The 22,065-nt window shown below is 31.9% G+C and overlaps 1 protein-coding gene across 2 annotated transcripts; it reads left to right on the forward strand.

The window, feature by feature from the left end:
* Positions 1 to 548: 548 nt before the first annotated feature.
* Positions 549 to 8,890, forward strand: LOC148283758 (pancreatic lipase-related protein 2-like). 2 transcript variants are annotated; one of them, XM_088243311.1, is made up of 6 exons: positions 549 to 653; positions 920 to 1,041; positions 3,092 to 3,201; positions 6,070 to 6,340; positions 7,880 to 8,122; positions 8,487 to 8,890. In XM_088243311.1, exons 2-6 carry the CDS (start codon positions 957 to 959, stop codon positions 8,789 to 8,791), a joined length of 1,014 nt encoding a protein of 337 aa, XP_088099437.1. In that variant the 5' UTR covers positions 549 to 653; positions 920 to 956; the 3' UTR covers positions 8,792 to 8,890. The 2 variants fall into 2 exon arrangements, with proteins under 2 accessions (XP_088099437.1, XP_088099438.1); XM_088243312.1 differs by having other exon boundaries at positions 6,305 to 6,340.
* Positions 8,891 to 22,065: the final 13,175 nt, after the last annotated feature.

Raw genomic sequence — 22,065 nt, forward strand, 5'->3', positions numbered from 1 at the left:
AGATCATAAACTGCTACACACGTTTATCCTGACACACATTCCACACTCATACACGAGGCCCTGAATATCAAGATGCCCAAACGACCCCGTACCTATTTTCGAGAAAATTTCGATAATTTGTAATGGCACTTTTTAATTGAAATATTTACAAAATAATATTTTTTACTTGATAATATTTGGTGCCATCAACACTTCGAACAATTGAACGTAGAAATGCAGAAAGCAGCCACTTTATAAGTGGCCACTTTACACACTGTGTAACATTCACCATTCTGCCAATATTTGAACATGTACTCTTGATGTTTGTGAATGACAGGTCATAAGCCCTTTAGATGCCTAGTCTTCTATATTACCTTCTCTAAAATGTTCTTCATTTTATTACACTGGCTTTGTTTGTAACACCCCTCACACTGACAGCTAACAGGTTAAATGTTAGTTTTTGTTTTTTGTTTCAACTATAAGGATAAATTATTCGTTTTTATTTTAAATGTCAAGCTTCCATTTAAAGGAAAATTTTAATATATTCATTCATTTTACGAAATTTTATCCACTTGCATACCGTACTGGCACGAAATATTTACAAAAATTTGTGGGATTTTTTCAAAATCAAACCGAAGTGAGAGTATCCATTTAAATTCCTATTTTTAACTACGGTAAGTAAAAAAATATGTTCGTTTGGTTATGAGTTTGTTTTTTTTATTTATTCCGGATATTTTTTTTGTACATTTTTAAATCGGGTATAAAAATGACCATTTTTAGATGAAAAAGAATATGGCTTAATCATTTAAATAAATCAAGTCTTGTTTCCTATGTAGACTCGTGTAACATCATAGCCACACAATAGTTATTAACAGTTTCGGGAAAGGTGAAGGCGCTCTCATTCAACCTTCATTTGATGTAAACTCAATATTTATTTTAGGGATGTTTAACTGTCTTGTAACGGATAAATGAAATAAATGAAGATATTTCTTATCATTTGCTTTATGCAATTGGAGATCCAATTAACGAGGGCATATTTCACTATCGCTTCATATCCAAAATGTAAGTAAATTTAGATTTTATCGGTAGTCAGATGGCAGAAGGGACCATATGTATTATTGTCTATGATTTAGTTTTCAAAAGTTTTAATTAATATTTCAGTAAACACAGGCAGAATTTTTTTTTTAATCAGCGTCATTTAGAAACGTAATTTATTATTGAAAAGCAACACTGAAATATTTTAGTTTGTAGATTAAAGTCTTGAAATTGAGACGTATTTCAGCTCTCCTGAACATTTTTGAAAATCACAGATGGTCCCTTCTGCCATCTGACTACCGATATGCAATTAAAAAAAAAAAAACATTAAGTAAAGCAATATTATACAGATGAAAACAAAAAAACACAAAACTTTTACTTGGAAAATATTGTGTTATGCGTAATTAGAGTTTTCATATTCAAATGAAGGGATGCCAGCCGCCCGCCTGTCAAAACCTGAAAATGCCTTTAAAATGCGGTAAACGGCTAGCATAAAGTAACTCTATGTGTAACTTACTCAAAGGCTGTATTCAATTTTATATTACGTTGTAAGTCTTAACTATTTATTGTTATTGTAACTATTTATGAAACGGATAATAAATAGCTTAGGTGGATATAGAAAATGTTTATTGCATACGAGTATAAGTAATTTTTTGAACTAAGGTTTCCTTTATTTGTTGCAACAGAGAAGGAAAATATTTTCGAGAATTAAATATGGAAGTATATGCATTTGCAGGGCTTACGACCTGCCACTGGCTGGTTTATGTGATCACTTTACACACTGTGTAACAGTCACCATTCTGCCCATGACTAAACATCCACATTCCCTCAACTTTTCAGTCGGTTGACTTTTGTGAAGGAAAGTTCTATATTCCCTTCTCAAAATTTTTTTTTTCGACTCTGTTGTAAGAAATTTTGATCTTATCAACTCCCTCGGGAGGAAGTCCAGCCTGTCTACAATCATTTGGTCATACTCGAAACACAGTTAAATAAGTCTGTATTTGTTTTCAATTGAGCTGCTAATCTGTAATATATCGAGGCTATACTGACAGACTGCATTAAGTCAACAGTCTTTATATCTAGCAAATATTTTTTAATGTAGTTAAAAGATGTTGATTTCAAATATTATGGTATGCTCAGAATAAAGTTTATTCTTTCAAAGCTAAAAAAAAAAGAAAAAATTACAGAAAAATTTTCGCGAAAAAATGCGTTAAATAAAAAAAACTTTAAATGCGATTATCTCGGAACTTATTTACTGACTTAATGTATTCTGTCCGTAGAGAATTATTTTTATTCTGCTTTTACAAACTATCATTGAATGTAAAAGTGTAAATAATACGTATTAAAATAAATATTGTTACATGCTTGTCCCTGAATGAGTTTTTTCAAAAAATCCTTAGGAATATTAGAAGGTGTAAAAATTAATTCAGTCAGTTTTCAAAAGATGGCTATTACTGTCATGGATATTTTTTAATGGCAGCTGATTTTGGTGGCAATAATATTCAGTTTGTATCGCTTTGAGATTGATACAAAAACCCTGTTTTTTACAGTTTTTAATATATCTCATTTTTGTGAAACCATGTGTCATTTGCGGGAGGTCTTAGTTTTCTTATTTAATTGGAAGAAAAATGTAGCTTTAGCGTACTGAATGCTTGCAGAAGTTTATGGTTGCAATGCTCCAACTGATAAAATATTAAAGGGAATGATTTCGACGTTTCATGATTGGTGATTTCAGCGTTGACGGCAAGCCTCGCTCTGGACAGCCAAAATATCGAAGATAAAGAATTAGATGCATTACACGATGAAGATTCGAATCAAACTCAAAAGAAGTTTGCAGAATCTATGCTGGTTCCGAAGAAAACAGTTTCTGAGATGGGATAAAAAAAGTGCCTGAGATATGGTATAAAGTCATAACTAGCGATAGGCAATACTTTGATTAATCTGTTCATTAAATTTTTTTTGAAATAAATGCATTTTTGACCACAAAGAATTGCCCAAACTAATTTGTACTTCGAATTGATGAAATTTATGTGGGTTATTAAATGAATGCAAATGTATTATTCTTTGTTAATTTCAGGTGAATTATTGAAAAGACTTCATAATTATCAATATGATCAAATGGTTGAAACAGGAAATGAACCAAACACATCGCTAGTCTCAGTTCAAATATATTTAGATGGGAATTTGGTATGGCTATTCTTTAATATTAAATATTAAAATTAAACGTTTTGTTTGTAATTAAGATTTATCTGTATAATAGACGGATATCATATTTTTTTTATACCATTAAAACACTTTACTACTCACTAGTTTGTCCTTTATCTATTATACGCTTCTCTAATTTGTTTTCCATTCTATAGGACTCATATTGATCGTACTGAGTCTGTCCAGAACCGTTTTCTAAGGAAAATGGCATGGTTCTTGAATTATTATTTAACAAATATTATTTTTATTTTATTGAAATAAACGGCACTTATTGCCTTTTACATATAACAAAATACATACATGTAAGTTAAATAAATAAAACATAGTATTAAAAACAAATAATAATTTAATTAGTAATAACTAAACAGTTATTTACAAATTAAGGGGTCAAAAAAAAATACACTGTTTAAAAATTATATTACTAGGTATAAAAATATTTGAGAAATTTAATATTTGGTCATAGAAATATTTTAAACCTGTAAAAAAAAAGTAAGAAAGCAACACATAATAATAAAAAAATAAATAAACTATTTTGAATATCACTAAACGAAGATTTTTTTTTTTAATTATGTGTATCATTATTTAAAACTACTACTTAGATAACTTATATAAATATACATATGAATACAAACTGATAAAAAAAAATTGATGAGAGAAATATTTTTTACTTTTAAATAAAATCTAGAAAAGAAAAGAAAATAATAAACATTAATAAAGAAATTAAAACAATACGTATGTGAGAATCTTAAGAATAACTTTTATAGTGTCCCTTTGTACTTCAATTATTTGAAATTGTTTAGCAGATCCTCATACTCGTAGTATATTTTTTTCATATCATTTTTGCTGATGGTGTTCCTAACTGTTATCATTGTTGTTGTTTTGTTTTTTATTTACTTAAAGAAATAACCCGCCAAGTCACAATTTTGAGGCTTGTTAGTAGGTGGGATAGAGGGAATATGGAAAGAGGTAACGAAAATTACGCCACAACACACAGACCAATTGAGAAAAAAATCTTTCTTGGATTTTTTTCATGCAAAAGGCGGGAATTGAACCCGCGACGTCAGTTTCACAGTTGGCCATCTAACCAACTGCGCCACGGCGCCTGTCTATTATTGCAATAAGGTTCTTATTTCTAGATCAGATACCTTTTTATTTACACTTGGTTGGTATCAAATAATCCTCCTCTCAATGAAACCCTGCCTTACAAAAATATCGTTCATGGGTCCTTTACTAAAGTGGACAGTCCCACGTCACCATCATCATCAGTGGCGCTACAGCCCGTTGTGGACCCTAGCTTCCTCCAGACTTTGTCTTTATTCGTCCCTGCACCCCGCGGTTCTTCTCCAGTTCGTCAGGCCAATCGCTCTAATGTCACTTTCTACATTATCCAGCCATCTTAATTTTGGTCTGCGTCTGCATTGTCTGCCTTTCGGAGTGGTATAAATAATCTTTTTTGGGGTGCAGTTTGGGGACAGTCCCACGTGAAAAAGTTTAATAAAATCCCACTGTCTTCTAAACGAAACTCAACGCCATCCATGCCTGAACCCACAAAAGTTTGCGTATACCGTATAAAAATATATGAATTTTTATTCTCTCAGACAGTAAGGCTTCTTCAAAAGCACTGAGCTTGGTTAACATCAATTTTAAATTAATAGCATAACATTGATTTGTGTACCAGGGGGGCAGGGAGTAGATACCGAGGCGGTATTTTTAACTTCTTAATATAAGAAATGCCTACCGACTTGTCATCTTTGACGTCATATGGTCGAATCGAACCCATTATTGACACCAAAACTTTTTTCCGCGTTCCTTACTTAATTAAAATAATTCATAATAATATTGTTAATAGGCTTCTGTGATTAAAAGTGACCACTTCAAAGCAATTTTAAACTCAAGTAAATCCTAATTAAAGCAAAAAATGATCGCTTGGTTTTGACAATTACCTAGACGATATGCTTAATTTTCATCTGTATTTATCTACAAAGGTATTACAAAGCCAGCTATTTTAACATCTCGATACGTGCACTCAGGTAAATAGTGAAAAAGGTGGTAAAAATATAATAACTACATTTATTTTTTATTGTGAAAGGTTAATTGCACGAATCATGACTTGTAAGAAAAAATGGATACTCTACTATAACCTGAAGTGTCGTGGGTGCAGGGATCGTGGAGTAAGTCCAAAAATGCATCAACATTGACGGCAAAGCTGAATATCCATGATTCCAAACTCATGCTCTGTATTTGGTGGGATCAGCTGGGTCTAGGGTATAATGATCTCCTTAAATCCAACAAAACCATCACTGAAGATTGCAATCGAATACAATTTATGCATTTGAGACGAGTATTGAAGGAAAAACGGCCTCAATATGAGGAGAGACACGATAAAATAATTTTGCAGAATGACAACATTCGGCCACATGTTGCAAGGTCAGTCAAAACATACTCGGAAACGTTAAAATGGGATGTCCTTCCCCACTCGTCGTATTTACTGGATATCGCTCCTTCCGATTACCACTTATTTCGACCGACGCCGACGACTCCAATCTGGCTGCGCCGCGCTTACATTTTTACGAAGAAGCCAAAAAATGGCTCGATTCGTTATTAACCTAAAAAAGTTCGTCGTTCTTTCAAGATGGTACTCGCATTTTGCCAAAAAGATGAGAAGAAGTAGTCACTAGCGATGGACAATACTTTCAATAAAATGTTCATAGCTTTGTTTTTGAAGTTGAAGCTTCGATTTTAACTAAAAAATTGCGAGAACATATTCAAATCCCCAATAATTATAATTAATCAAGAAAATGTTTATAAATATTATTTTATACAAATAATGGAATAGGGTTTTTTTTCTAGACCATATACCCCCTTCATAACACATGGTTGGTATCAGAAAATTCCCAATTCAATAAAACCATGCCTTTAAAAATTATCGTTCCTGGGTTCTTTACTAAAATGGACAGTCCTCCTTACAAAGGTTTACTTAATCCTTTTCTCCAGAAGGGGGGATCAAACATTTTTGTTATTGATGCCACAGCTTTAATATATGAAAATGGATTGAGGGCTACATCTAGAATTCGCTTTATTGCAGATGAGATAGCTAAGCAGCTGGTTAACTTAGTAAATAGTGAGTACCTGTACATACATTTTTATTTTAGTAGTTTAGGTAGGCCTAAAATGGACAGCGTAATAGACATTGTTTCAAATGAGAAAAATTGCAATAATAAATTAACATATTACAACAGAGATGAAGAACATTTTAGAGAAGGTAATATAGAAGTCTCGGCATCTACAGAGCTAATGACCTGTCATTGACTCCATATTTAAGTTTAAATTGCTGAATGGCTTAATTGATGTACCATCGTTACTGGAACACGTGTCATTCGCAATGTTCGATCCGCCGGTTGCGAAATAATAATGTGCTGTTCCTCGATCAACACAGCACAAACTATGGCTTGCATGCACCAATGTCCCGATTGTAACGTATTATAAACTCGAGACAAGATCTGGACTCTTTTGGTATAAGTATTTATAGATTTTAAAATTCACAGACCAGATCTTGTCTTGAGGTAATAATATTTTTTTTGTTAGCTTTAATTTTATTTAATTGTATTTTATTTTATTAGTGCCTGTATTTATTATAAGAAATTGTATCAATCATTGTTGGAATGGACTGCATAAGTCCGCCGAATAAATAAATAAATAAAATTGCTGGTTTATGTAGCCTCTTTACTCTTTACACACTGTGTAACATTCACCATTCTGCCCATATTTGAACATCTGTATTCCTTCAATTATTTTATCTGTTGATGTTTTTGAAGTTAAAAAGCTGAAACCTTTATTTGTGCCGGTGAGATTCAACTTAATGAATTATTTCATCTACATACTAGGCAACGCCTGAAACTGTTTTTTTCAAGTTCTATACTTCTTTTTGGACCAGGTGGATTTATCAACAATATTTTGAATTTGTCCAAATGTTTGTAGACAAGGACTGGATTCAACTCACTGGGGAGCTGTTAAAAAAAAAATAATGAGAATATTTTTTTTTATTTTATTTTATTTATTGCTTTTCGTAGATCTCTTCGCGACTAAACAGTGTGGGATGAAGTTGGATTGGCATGGTTTGGCTCGAAGTCTTAAGTCTTTCGTTTTTATGTATATATTGTTTATGATTTTTGTTTTGCCCTTGTTTGTCTTTGCTAAATAGTTTTATGTTCTTTTTGTTCAGTTTCTTGCACTTATGTTTCTTCATGTAACTGTTGTAATTGGCTTAGGCCGTATATATAATAAATAAATAAATAAATAAATAGCTCCCCAGGGAGATGAATCCTGTTCTTGTCCACAAAAATTAGAACAACTCAAAATATCATTTAGAAATTGGCTTTCTCACAGCTAAGCAACATGTAATGTTGAAGAAAAATATATCCGTCGTTGTTCTACAATCATGACAATATGCCGCACAAAATTGACCTTAATTCGATTGCAACATAACCGCTCTTTGGCTGCTAAAAATACCACTAAAAAAGAGTCATTTATCTCCTCTTTGGAATATTATATCATATTCAACTCATATTCATATTATTTTGCACTTGCCGTGTTATTCTTTCATTAGTTTATCCGAGCGACATCGTAAAAATTGAATTTCCGAACAAAAGGTGAATTTTAGGTGGGGTACAACCAAAAAATATCCACCTCGTGTCTCACAGTATGGGAGTCCAAATGGCTTCGTACACCGGAAAGAAGTTTCAAGCTCTGCATGGGATGAAATTGGGAAGGATATCAGGATTAGATCCAGATGGGCCATGCTTCTTCAATGCTCCTTCCCAATTTAATATATTTCGTGAAGATGCATCCTTTGTGGATATTGTGCACACAGGAGCTGGATATTTAGGAATTAGGGATCCTGTCGGTATGTTACATATGATTTTATTTATTTATTTTATTTTTATCAATTTAAGAATAACATCCATTAAAAACGTATATTAAAACGAAAAAGACTATCGTATACAGTAGGGTTGTCCAAAACACGGCCCGTGGCTTATATTTGTGCGTCTTGGGACGTGTTTTTGATCTACCGCAAATACGAAAATTTTCCCAAATCCCAAATAAACTTATAGCATATTCTCATTTTACTGTCTAGTCTCATGCTTTTATTTTTCCACACGGTATTTTTGAGGCACCCTGATTTTGTTGCACCCTTGTTTATTTGTATCTTATTTAGTATTTTAAATGGAAAAAATTCATTCAACATTGTCATCACATCTATTTTTCAGGACACGTCAGTTTTTATCCGAATGGTGGAACTTTTCAGCCAGGCAGTAATAGCAAATTAGATGACCATCACATGGCGTGGAAAGTTTACGGGGAGTCAGTTTTACATCCTAAAAACTTTATGGCTGTGAGGTGTGCAAACTGGAAATCTTTTCAAAGGGGAAAGTGCATCAATAATGATCGCGAATATCTAGGCTACGAAACATCCCCTACTGCTCGTGGAGTGTTTTACCTGAGAACAAGAGGAGAACCATTGTACGGTCTACAAGAACAAGGTGTCATACCAGAACACGCTGTTTCCCCGTAAGGGTGAGCAGAGAGGATAGAACGTCATATCACTATGTCTTTGCATACAGATTTTTCCGACTTTTAACATGTCCATATTCAAGTAATGGGAAACGTTAATGCCAATAAATGTATTAAATTCATAAAAAAATTGTATTTAATTGCAATATTGCATGCTTATATTTTTTTTAAATAAAAAAATAACATATTTATTGGATTTGGTCATGCCTCGGCCTTGTGGTGTAATGACCAACGCATTTGCCAACCACGCAAGAGGTCTCAGGTTCGATTCCCGGCATGGTTGATATAAAATATTATTTGAAAGGGTGTTTTTACACTTGAATATTTCATAGCCCCTAGGCTGGTACCTGAACCGTAGACTGCGTACCATTGGCGATTGGTGTACCAATTCAGTTCCCTATGCACCACTGGGTGCGGAAAGGGAATAATTTTTAATTTAATTTATTTATAAACGAGTATATGTACATTACAAAATGGAATATCTTGATTCATACATCTAGAAAAAATTTAAATAATTAGGTTGAATTAGGTATATATATAAATAACAGATAAGTATACATAATATCCGAGAATAATATGTTAAAATAGTAAGAGAATCTTGTAACAAAAAACTCCCTCAGAGACGTGAAAAATATCAATGTCCAAAGTAATATTGTTCAACATAGAGATAGCTTTCTAACATGCATATCCATTGACATTGTTGTCCTGTGTATTGGAATGTGAAACAGTCTATGCTGACGCTGTCTAACGTTATTATCCGGAACATAAAAGCTAACGCTCCGCATAATTTCAAGGTTGTCAATAATATCGCGCAGCAATCGAAAGAAGTGCGTAGTTAAAAACACATTCCTTCTGGTCTTCAAACAGCTGTAACCGAGCATACCCTGGAGGAACTCACTGGGATAAAATCATGGATAATATCCACACTCCCTCATGTAGAGAAACTGAAGAAATTCCTTCAGAGTCCTCTCCACCATAAGAGAGTACTTCAACTCACACGGTCCTTAAATTATCGGGCCACTCTCGAGTCTACTTCGCAACAACGAGTTATAAAGAATTCTCAGTTCTCGTATATTACTAAATTATGATGACGAGGTCCTTCTCGGTCTTCTTCGATTTCTCCATCCATCAACTTAGTAAATACGCATAGTAAATCTTTTTAGATAAAACCTTCCCTGTACATTCGCTCTACATGTCCAAACCAACGCAGAACTGATTTCATGATTTTGTCGATAACTCAGCCGTACTTAATGTACGGATCTCTACATTTGTTCACATATCGTACATAGTTTTACCACGCATTTCGACATAATTCAGCAAACATCAAAATATTTTGACTATTTACATATCGATTGAAACATTTAAGTTTGTAAGTGAAAATTCTTGATGGAAGTTCATTGTAATTTATTATATAAATAAAACACGAGTGATACAAATTTGTGGATTAAAGTATCACTCGTGTTTTATTTATATAATAAATATCGATTGAAGATTACGTTGTTGATCTGGAATATAAAAAAATGAGTGTCCTATACTCACAACACTTGAATTAATACTAAAGGTTCCTAAAAACACAAATTACTTCGGAGAACGAACATAAAATTGCGTTATTCTAAAGTTGTTCAATGCTCTCCCAAATCGCAAATCATCATTATCATGGAAGATCTTCAATTGATTCAAAAACTGCAGAAATATCTGTCTAATATGTATTTTGAGATGTCCAAATTTTTGTAGGCAAGGATTGGATTCAACTCCCTGGGAAGCCGTTAATATTAACATATTAACATTTTTATTTATTTTAAAGAAACAAACAGTCGACAATGAAATAATAACATCTTTTTAAAAATACGGTTTGAAAACAGACCAGCAAAGTTTTTAAATAAAAATCATACATATTATTAAATTGTGTTGTGCAACAAAAGGATATGTTTATGTGTATTTGTATGAGACTGATTATGAGTATTTGTAGATGTGTGTTTATGTGTATTAATGTAGGAGTAAGTGTTCAGGTATGTGCATCATTAAATAGTAAGTGGGATCGTATCGCAGCCAGAAATAATAAGTCTTAATTCAATTTTAAATAAATTAAGGGGCAAGAAAAATATATCAATAGATTAAAAAAACGTTATAGTTAGAGCAAGAACGATAGAAGAAAGAGTGTTGTGTATAGTTAGTGCTACAAACTGGCAGATGGAATAAATACTTATTTCTTGCCACGCGAAAAGGGACATAAAGTTTAATTTTGGAGAGTATGTTAAAATAGTCTAATTTATTATTATTGTATCGGTATTGTTCCTATAGAACAAACCTTTTGAATTTTTTCAAAGATGGCAAATGGTAAAAATAAAAAAAATAAATGCAAAATATTGCAACAACGTTTGGGACTGTGGGAAAAATAAAAGACCATTTAGTAAACCCAAAAGATAAAAATCCTCTGGAAACAGAAGCCGTGTACAAACTAAGTTGCCAAGGATGTGATAAAGTGTATATTGGACAAACAGGGCGCACAGCAAAGAAGAGAATTGACGAACACAAAAGAGCGTGTAAACTTGGACATCCAGACAAATCCGCAATAGCGGAACACTTTATAGACACAGGACATTTTTTTCGCCTTTGAACCAAAAATTCTACATAAACCTAGTAATTATAGTGCACGAATAATAAAAGAGGCAATTGAAATGCACAGACATCCAAATAATATAAACAAAGACGACGGGCTTAAATTAAATTCAACATGGTTCCCAGCACTACATATGACAAAAACGAATAGAAATGTGCCTACTGCCGGCTGCGACACAGTACAAATTACTAGTACATAAACATAATTATTCTTTCCCACAAAACTAGAAATGTGCCTACTGCTGACTGTGACACGGTACAAATTACTAGTACTTAAACACATACAATTCTCTATAAAACACACAGTTTTCCCTGAAGATGGCTCCTGCAATGGTAGCCGAAACGTCGGATCAAATCCAACATACACGGTATCACCCAAAAAAGATACATAATATGGCGAATGGTTATTACATTTATTTACTTGTACATTTCGTAATGTATTCAATTTTTTGTTCACTTTGCCCAGCTGAATAAAACAGTACTTATGATTTTCTTGTTACATTACTTTAAAATATTTTATTATTTAATTTGTTTTTTTACATTTATTCTTCTTGAATCGTTTAAAAATTCTACTGAATATGATAATTTTTTTTTATAAATCTTGTATAATTTTTAGGTTTATTTTTTTTATAAATCTTTGGTAAAAAGAAAATAAACGTTTTAAAAAAATAATATTAAGCCAAATATGTTAATAAAATAGTATTATAATTTTTTGTAAAAGGCAGATTTGCGGTTATTGTTATAAAATTAAAAATGAATAAGAAATACTACAACCGAGATGAAGAACATTTTAGAGAAGGTAATATAGAAGTCTAGGCATCTACAGGGCTTATGACCTATAAACCCGGCATTGACAGGTCATAAGACCTGTAGATGCCTGGACTTCTATATTACCTTCCATTAAATTTTCCTTATCTCTGTTGTAATATGTTAATACATTACAGTAACTGTTAAAAGGTAATAAATAAATATATATACTATAAAAGTGTGTAAGATAAACCTGTCCTGAAAAAATCTCCTACAGAATAGTCATGAGACTTAATGGGTAATTTATTATAATATGTTTTTAAAAATCCAAAATAAACGGTGACCAGCAGCACTGAAACTAGTACTGAAGTGGGGGAGACAAGGAGAGAATGTCCTTCAGTAAATAAACATTTTTTTAATATGACTGTAGAACAAACAATTTACAAAAACAAAAACATTTGGTATTATTTTTTACATTTTTTTTTTTTCTCTTGAACGAATTACACTTTGGCCTTTAAAACATTAGAATTTAATCGTCATTTAACGTGCGTTTGTTGGAAAATCAATTTATTTATATATGCATGCTTATTTAAATAATGTTATAAAAAGGTAATCAGATTTCGTTTGTTGTCTATATCAGGGGTAACCAACTGTATCAGACACGTGGTCTAATATTTCATTTTCAGTGTCCGTGCGATCTACCAATAATTATTTCCCTATTCCCACCCAGTCAAGGTGATCGGTCTTACGCTTACGGTGCCTATTCAGGGAAATTACCTCCATGCTGGACAAACTTTTAACATGAAACTTTTGTTTGGTGGTTTTGCACTACAATATTTCATTGTGCCTGCACTGGAATAGGATCAGGTGCCAGTCCAAGAATAAAAAATATTGGACCGTAGAATCACTTTTAAAATCATTATTTTTCATCTTACAGGAGTCGATATTAAATTTTCGATTAATTAGTTTTAAAAAAAAATTATATTGATATGCGAAACTGAAGAAAGACTCAAGTCTTTATGAACAGTTTCGCGAAAGGGGTGGATGCTTTCATTGTACCAGGAGTCGAACCCAGGAACTCAAGTTTGGTAGGAAAACTGTCAACTACACTACGCGGCGAACTGATCTCCACTCGGTTGATTTTTTTAGGATTTTCGCCTGTTTTTTACTTTTTTGTCATGACGTCAAATTAAATATGTTTATTTTGTTATATTTTTTGTATCGAATTTTTCAATTAGTTGCTTCAACATATACATAACAAACATATATGCAATACGCTCATATTATAAAGTACATGAAAAAGACTCATGTCAAAGTAGAATGAGAATCCTGCCCTGGAAAACCCCTTCGGATACATGGAACAGATTAATTTTTCTTTTTTTTTTGCACCACAACAGGCCAGGAGGCCCAATTACAGTGGTGAAATACAATACAGAACAACCAGGCTTGAGAAAAATCACATTTTAATTTTTGTGTTCTCACAGGGAGTCGAACCCGGAACCTTCCGTGCGTGAGTCAAGCGTCTTGACCACTACACCACGGAGGCCGCCTATATCCAGATCCAATATCCAGAGCGATGTTGTTCAGCCTAGCGGAAGCCATTCCAACAGGCATAAGCATCGGCAGGTTAGTCCTGTATATTTCGGAATATGAAACATACAACCAATGTTCATCATAATCTCAAGGATTATCGACCATACAGCGCAACAATTGATAAAAATGGGTAGTCAAATACACATTCCTTCTAGTTTCTAAACTGTTGTAGCCAAGCATACCCTGGAGAAACTCGGTCGGGTAGAGCCAAGGATAATACCCGCAATCTCTCATGTAGACATATCTCAGAAACTTCTTTTGAATTTTCTCTATCATAAGAAAGTACTTCAGTTCATGTGGCCCCCAAATCATCAAACCACTCTCGAGTCTACTTCGTACCGAGGAGTTGTAAAAAGGTCTCAGTACGCGGGTAAAAACCCTGGCAGTGCGCAGAACAAATCCTAACATCTTCAATGCATTACAAATAATTGTATCTTTGTGTTCATTAAATGTCAGGGTGCTCACAAATCTAACTTAAATCCAAATATTTAAAAAAAATGGGGTGCGGAATTTGGTGACTATACCTTACGCTTTTCTGAAATATTAAATTATGTTTATTCATAAAGTAACGTATGTTTACAATATATTGCAAGGTGATCGTTATACATTAAGGAAATTTGAAAAAGGAATGTAAGTTCAATGAATGGATATAATGTTCTCTATGTATTGTCCATCTTCAAGTATTTGTTGGATTTGGTCATGCCATGTATTTCTCGGTCTTTCTCTATTTTCGCATCCATCAACATTCATATTGTGAATATTTTAGCCGTTTTTTCGCTGTCCATTTGCTCTACATCCAAACCAGCGCAGAGGTCCTTTCTTGATTTTGTCGATAATGCTTATCTCAGCCTTACATAATGTACGGATCTCAACATTTGTCCATCTATCGTACATAGTTTCACCACATATTCACCTGAGAGATCGAATTTCGACAGCGTTTAGCCTACTTTAATCCCTGTTTTTTCAAGTTCATTTTTCGTATAAATAATAAATAAATATATAATCACAAACCCACATATTTCATAATCAGTGATTTTAAACAAAATGATCACTTATAAAATAACTAAGTCCATTGCATAAATTTTAACTATTTTAACCTGATCTATTAAAGTTGATTTGCTCTTTTTGCCGAGAGCACAATGCTCGTCACTTTGTTTTTATTTTTAAGAAGTAATAAATTAAATATGGATATAAAAATGTAAAACTTTTTTTTTGCCTTTGTTTTTATATCATTTTAAACGGTAAATTATAAGGTGCTACTGTTTACCAAATATTTTGACAATACTAAAAATATATACAGAAATATATACTTACGTAGATTTATATATATTTTCGTTAATGCCTTTGAGGCGGGCGCGTAGAATTAAATTTGCATGCGCAAATTAAGATCATTGAAAGCTATCCGGAAGCGGTTTAGCAAAACCAGTCCATGTTTATTTTATTTGTAAGACTATTTTACAATTATTGTGGGCCTCGTTGTGCAATGGTCAGCGCAATTTTCTTTCATGCAAGAGGTCTCGGGTTCGATTCCCGACATGGTATGAAATATTTACTTAAAAGGGTGTTTTCACACTACAACTTTTTGTAGTCCCTGGACTGGTACCTGAAGCGTCAGACTGATAATCTTACCTGAGTGTATTTTTTTTATCAAGAAATGTAGTTATTTGTGTACTAATGCAGTGCCCTATGCACCATTAGGTGCGGATTGGGAATGATAATGATGTTATATAATAATTTAAGCACTGAAGTCGATTTGCACAACGGTATCTAGATATTTTAGACAAAAATATTTTTATTTATTTATTTATTTAATTTTACAATACGCACAAGGGGCATTAACAAAAAATATACAGGTAAATACAAACATTGTTAGTAATAATTTAAAAAATAAACGACGCTTTTTTGAATACATGTAGAAACAATAAAAGTATACTACCGTGCAAAATAAAAAGTGAAACTTTACATTGTAAAAAAAACAAAAAAAATATGGATATAAGAAGTAATTGAATTAAAAAACAAATTGTAAATAACTTGTTAAGAGTTTAAACAAAAAAATGTAAAAATATATATACTTATACGTATATAAAAAAATGGTATTAACAAATTATTGTTAAAAACAAATAATAAAAATTATTTTACAGTAATTATATTTAAGATAATAACATAATATCTGGGACTCAAAAATATTTGATACATTTAATTTAGAAAAAGATAATAATAAATAATAATACACATCAAAAACAGAGAAAAAATTGTCTGAAAAAGAAAGTTTCATTACGACATTAATAATTAGTTTTAGAAAGAGCATTTAAGGACGTTTTAAAATGGATAATTGTCGTATTATAAATGTCTATATCACAAGTAAATTTGTTGGTTAAGGAATGTAAACGCGGAATAGAAGAGTGTCGTGCATAGTTAGTACCTACGTATGTACTCGTGCATAGTTAGTGACTCGATTCGGTATTTTGAAGTATTTGATTACATATTTGCTTAAATTATGGCATAAAACCACTTGTTTCTGCATTTCAAACTTCTAAATAGTCAATAAGCTTTTATTTTTTTTCATTTCCTTAATAAAAACAGTGTAGAACAGAGAACTAAACACAGTAATTTCTAATAAAAATATGTCAATCGAAGCTAAATTGGCAGTGCACAACGGAGTTTTAGTCCCAACACTTATGTATGGAAGAGAAACATGGAACTGGCAGAGGAAGGATGAAAGCCGAGTGAACTCGGTTGAAATGCGATCTCTTAGACGAATGTGTGGGAAATCAATGTATGACAGGGTTACAAATGATGAAATCAGGCGAGAGTATAAATCTGAGTCAAGTATAATTGATAAGATTAAGAAAGGGTCTCTGAGATGGTTTGGTCACGTAGAACGAATGGACGACGAAAGAATGGTCAAACAAATATGTATGACGAAAATTAACGGCAACGTGAGACGAGGACGACCAAGGAAGACGTGGCATGATCAGATAAACCAAAATCTGGTCAAAGTCTGGTCATGTCAAAATCAGACAGAACCGAAGGGCATGTATGATAGGATGTATGAATGTGGAAGAGGCTAGGATTGGATGCCAGGAGAGACGTGTGTGGCGGTCCATTCTCTCTGCCTACCCCTACGGGGAAATGGCGTGATGGCAGTAGTAGTAGTAGTATTTTTAAGCAATAGTTAGTTTTGGTGAAATATCCCAAGACAACCATATATTGTGTACGTAGTAGGTACCGAGTGCCCCGAGTGCCCCTGTTTTCTTATTATGTGCAGTCCATTCAAATCTTATATTTTATTTTATTTGGGAAATCAACAGTTCTACATACATATTTTTAGTAAGCAAACAGATATAGTGTATAAACTCAGAACTAATAACAGATTTCCACATAGTATACAAAGTTAGTAAAGAAAATATATTACATATCAAATAAATACATACAATTTATACATATAAAAATGTTATTTTCATGTACTCAATAATCAAAGATTTTTTAAATATTTATTTTAAGAACATTAATTTACTGTAAATTGGGCGGGATAAGGACAAAAATGCTTGAAGAGAGGATAAGGAGGGAAGGGGAGATGTACATATTTATTATTATAATGTCTACTAAGTTACATAACACATATAATCTGGGCTTTATGCGTAACAAAAAGTTTTCCAATAAATTATTCTAGTGTGCCTACTAACGCAGACGATAATTTAAATCAATAATGTTTGGAGTATGTCCAAATTTTTGCAGACAGGCTGGTTTTCCTCCCTAGGGAGTTATTTCGATCTAAACTTTTTTGCAACAGAGAGAAAAAAAATTTTTAGAGGGGAATATGGAAGTTTAGTATTGACTAGACTTCATAGAATTAACTAACTGGTATAAGACGTATAAACGTTTGGGATTTGTTTTTAGGCGTTGCCTAGTAGGTGAATTGGTTCAGCCGGATGAATCTCACCCACATGATAAAGGTTTCAGCTCCTTTACTTCAGAAAAGTCAGCAAATGGAAGAGTTAAGGAAACGTAGATGCTTGGAAATGAGCTGAATGGTGAATGTTACACAATGTGTATATTTTTTTTTCTCGCTATTGGTTTCAAAGCTAAAGCTTCCGTATCAAGGTATACTTAATTAATTAATTATATCCTATTTTATCTTACAAGACAAAAATATTTGTTTTATTTTGTTCCATACACAGCATAATACCAAAAATAAATAGGATTGAATTCATTACTTAGTTATACCTTGATAAGGAAGCTTGTACAGCTTTGAAAACGGTTGGTAGAAAAAAAAGTGGTAAAAACAAAGTAATTTTAAATTATTTTATAAAAATAAAAAATTAATAACACAAGAAATGAAGTGTAATTTACATTATTAATTAACCAAGGTAACTATAAATTAATTAAATATTATTAACGAGATGAAATTTTCTCAGCGAATTAAAAACCTGTCGGAATTATTATACCAGAGCTAAATTTTATTTTGAACGTGTTCATCATAATTTAATTGCTCTTGCGTCCACAGTAATAATTATTAGATAAAAGCAGTGAATTAGAAGTAGATGGAGGTAATTCGGTAGGGAGACCCAACTATCAAAATGTCCGGCCTAATGATGGGTTAGCTTAATTCAAACTGTACTCTGTAATTGATAGCCATACCAAATTTTGACTGTCCAGAAGCGTGCAATCTTGCGCACGCTTAAATTAAAATGATTTTAACAATTCAGAATAAATAAACTAATTTTTAGAGCGTGTCTCAATATTTTTTGACAAATCAAGGGTAACACAAGTCAACTTAGGTATACATTGTCAATTTTCAGATATTTCAACGTGATGAAATAATTAAAGTGTATGGACGAGAAATAATCATATTAATAAGCAAAACTCGTTCATGCACAGAGTTGTATATTTATATTATAAGGAAATACTATTACTTATAATATAAATATAACATTTTTTTTCTCAAATGTACGTTTAAAAAAAATGTGTGAGGCAGATAAGTAAGCTTTTAAAAACTAATCGTGTTCGGGTTGGCTTTGGAGATTTTTTTTTTGTTTTCCAAAATTCTGTGTTTTTATTACGAATATCGGGTATTATTTGTTTATTTGTTATAGGCTGGCATTTCAGTTTTTTTTATAAAAATAGCAATAACAGGTAAAAAATAACAGTTTGGTGCATAGCAACCCCCCTTATCTCAATTTTAATACATTAAATATTTTTTTTGGCTTCCCATTTCCCTAATCCTATTAAATATAATATAATGAATTTAAAAAAAAAATAAAAAAAGTTTTTTCCGGTGCTCAATTTTTGATAATTAAGAAACAAATAATTGCCAATTTTTGAAAACGTTTTTATTTTTATTACTCTTGAATATATTTTATAGGAACCTTATTTTATGGAATAACATTATTACTTTTTATCTTAAAACTTTTATTACATGCAAATAGAGACCTTTAAATTCACAAAACGTCATTTTATTCATGCCTATAATTATGTTTCCTTCCGGATTATATGCGTACCCATTAAATGTTATTAATTCAACATTTATAATAAACTACCCACGAAAAATAATCAATGTTGTAAATGCAAGAAATTGTCAATCTAAAAGGCACATCTAAATTGGGTGGGATTTTTTACGTACATTATTTATGCGAGCAAGCTTATGCTAAAATTAAGCCACTTAGCAAACATTAATTTCCTTTATACAAACGGCAGGGTCGGCAATTTAGAGTAAAAGTGTGTTGATTAAATGCCCCATTGATGTATGTGAATTCCGAAAATATTATTTTGAGTTTGGATAGATGTGTCAAAAACGTAAAAATTAATACCCCTAGTAATATTTAAACAGGTTTTATTTAAAACGCAGTTGTTTTTAAACGATGTGCCCACACCGCTGTGAGTCTTCACAGTTTATTTGAAACGGTGAGGTTTTTCCGTTCTTTTAAAATGTCTTAAAGGTTACAACTGGTTGACACTGTTTCAGTTTAATTTGCTTCTCCGTTGTGGAAATACCTTTAGTTTTGGTTTTATTTTATAACGGTAACAACTAACAACTTAGTGCTGTTTGAAATTTCAAATTTGAAGATAGATGAACAAGGTCACAGGACTGCGCGGGTGTGGGGTGGCTGCAGACGAGGAGATTTCATGCGTATATGTGAATGCGTATGTACTTCTTCCTTGGGAGATTACAATACGAAAAGGTATGTATATTGGATAAAAATTTTAAGTTATGGCGAAGCGCGGTAAGAAAGTGCGGCGGGGCGTTGAATTTTTCGCGCAAACCGAAATGTATTTTTTAATTACTTCTGCGCTTGGTGATTTAGTTTTTGTTTTTTTTACACGATTTAATTTATGTTTGTGAAACTGTTTTAGGTGTTTCGGAAGGGTAACAGTTTTAAAACAGCAGTTACAGTGTTTGTTACCACCTCTAGTGTATGTTAGTACTTTTAATTTATATAATATGGCAGCATCATCTGCATGGCATGTGATGTTAATGACCTTATCTCCCTTAGTATATTCACTACTTGTATTTATTCATAAAAGCTTTTTTTATATATATTTATTCTGCTTGTGTAAGAAAAGGTTTTAGGCGTATATATTGTTGTTGTATATTTAGTTATAAATGTGCTAAACTTGCTTTTTTTCTTTGTTGTTCTCAATATGTGTTATTTTCTAAATGGTAATATTATTTATGTCCCAAATTGAGTTGTTGTAACTCCTGGGAATGTAATTCAACTTGTAAAATAGTTTGTGTTATATGATTTACAAATAAAAATAATAAAAAAATATCGACTTTACCGTTGTGTATCTGTTTTTTTCTCTGCACAGTAGTTCTCTGCCATAAGTATACGGATCTTTCATAATCATTCTCTTTCCGCACCTAATGATGCATAGGACACTGCATTGGTGAACCAAATGTAACGTATTTTTATCATTTTTATGACATGAGGGTATAACGATCAGTCTTACGTTTCAGGTGCCATGAAATATTATAGTGTAAAAAGACATTTTAAGATAAATAATTAATGTCAACCATGTCGGGAATCGATCCCGAGACCTCTAGCATTGTAGACAAACGCGCTGACCATTAAATTTTCAACGATTGGTCTCTTCTCTGCTTCATAGTTGAGATACTTGTTTATTTATTTAACTTAAATTTGTCTTTCTTGCTTACCGAAACACTTAATTTACTGTGTTTGCTTTACAGAATTTATTTCATAAGCTTATATCTTTGCATTTTTTTTTATATGCTTACTGTTTTTTCTTGCATACCTTTGTCATTATTGTTTTTTTTTTTTTTACTTCGTAAAACTTTTTATTATATCCTTCATAACTAATTTCACATATTTTTTCTGTATATTCTGTGTTTATTATTAAGTATGTTAGCATGTATTTTTTGATTTTATTTTGTAAATGCCTTTTGGGGGTTAATGAACGAAATAAATAAATCAATATAAATAATTCCTAAATTAAAATTTATAAAGTTTCTTACCACTGGATTCACATTAAATATAAACATTGCTCTATGGAAAACATTATGGTAATTAGATAGCCACAAAGATAAAGCTGAATAATTGTGATGAGAAATTATTTATCGCGCTGGCATTAAGCTCCCCATAGTCTATTATTTTGTGTTTTGTAAAATACAATAACGCCATTTGAAACGCACACATTTTGTTTATTAAATAATCTACATTTCCTAATAGAATACTTTTTAAAATACCTATTGATTTTGCCTATTCATATTTAAAACTACAAATTCTATTTTCATACATTTTCGGACAGACTCCATTTAATGATAAAACGAAATACACAGTAAGTTTATTTATTTATTTGACACTTTATATACATATGCAATATATATACATATAAGGGCGGGCAAATTGCCTTAAGGTAATTTCTTCCTACCTACCCAAACCGTTCAGTTTAAGAAAATTATAAATATATGGACATATTGAATCTTACAATTTTATACAAAAATTAAAAGCAAAGATTAACAAAATAAAAAATGATAATAATTAACATTATACTATGAAGAGAGGAAAGGGGATGGGAAGGAAAGAAGAAAAATAAAGGATCAATTTGAATATTTAGATAGTGACATTTCAATCTTGACTTAAATGTAAATAAAGAAGGGGCGTCTCTAACATTAGTGGGTAGATTATTCCACAATCGAGCGGCTACTACTGTGAAAGAGAAGGCGAGAAAATTAGAGCTATGACACTGTATTTTATTTATTTTTTTATTTTATTGAAATAAACGGCACTTAGTGCCTTTTACATATTAGTTACAAATACAATTAAATATACATACATGTAAGCATAAGTAATACAG

This window comes from Micrasema longulum, unplaced genomic scaffold (genome assembly GCF_059751315.1).
Source record: "Micrasema longulum isolate JH-2025_06_02 unplaced genomic scaffold, ASM5975131v1 h1tg000202l, whole genome shotgun sequence".
NCBI classification, from domain to species: domain Eukaryota; kingdom Metazoa; phylum Arthropoda; class Insecta; order Trichoptera; family Brachycentridae; genus Micrasema; species Micrasema longulum.

Bases quoted from the DNA above. Each gene is read 5' to 3' on its own strand.
- LOC148283758 (XM_088243311.1), top strand. From the start codon at position 957: ATGAAGATATTTCTTATCATTTGCTTTATGCAATTGGAGATCCAATTA. The intron at 6,341-7,879 runs GTGAGTACCTGT...GGTGAATTTTAG, and splicing joins GCTGGTTAACTTAGTAAATA to GTGGGGTACAACCAAAAAAT. The intron at 8,123-8,486 runs GTATGTTACATA...TCTATTTTTCAG, and splicing joins AGGAATTAGGGATCCTGTCG to GACACGTCAGTTTTTATCCG.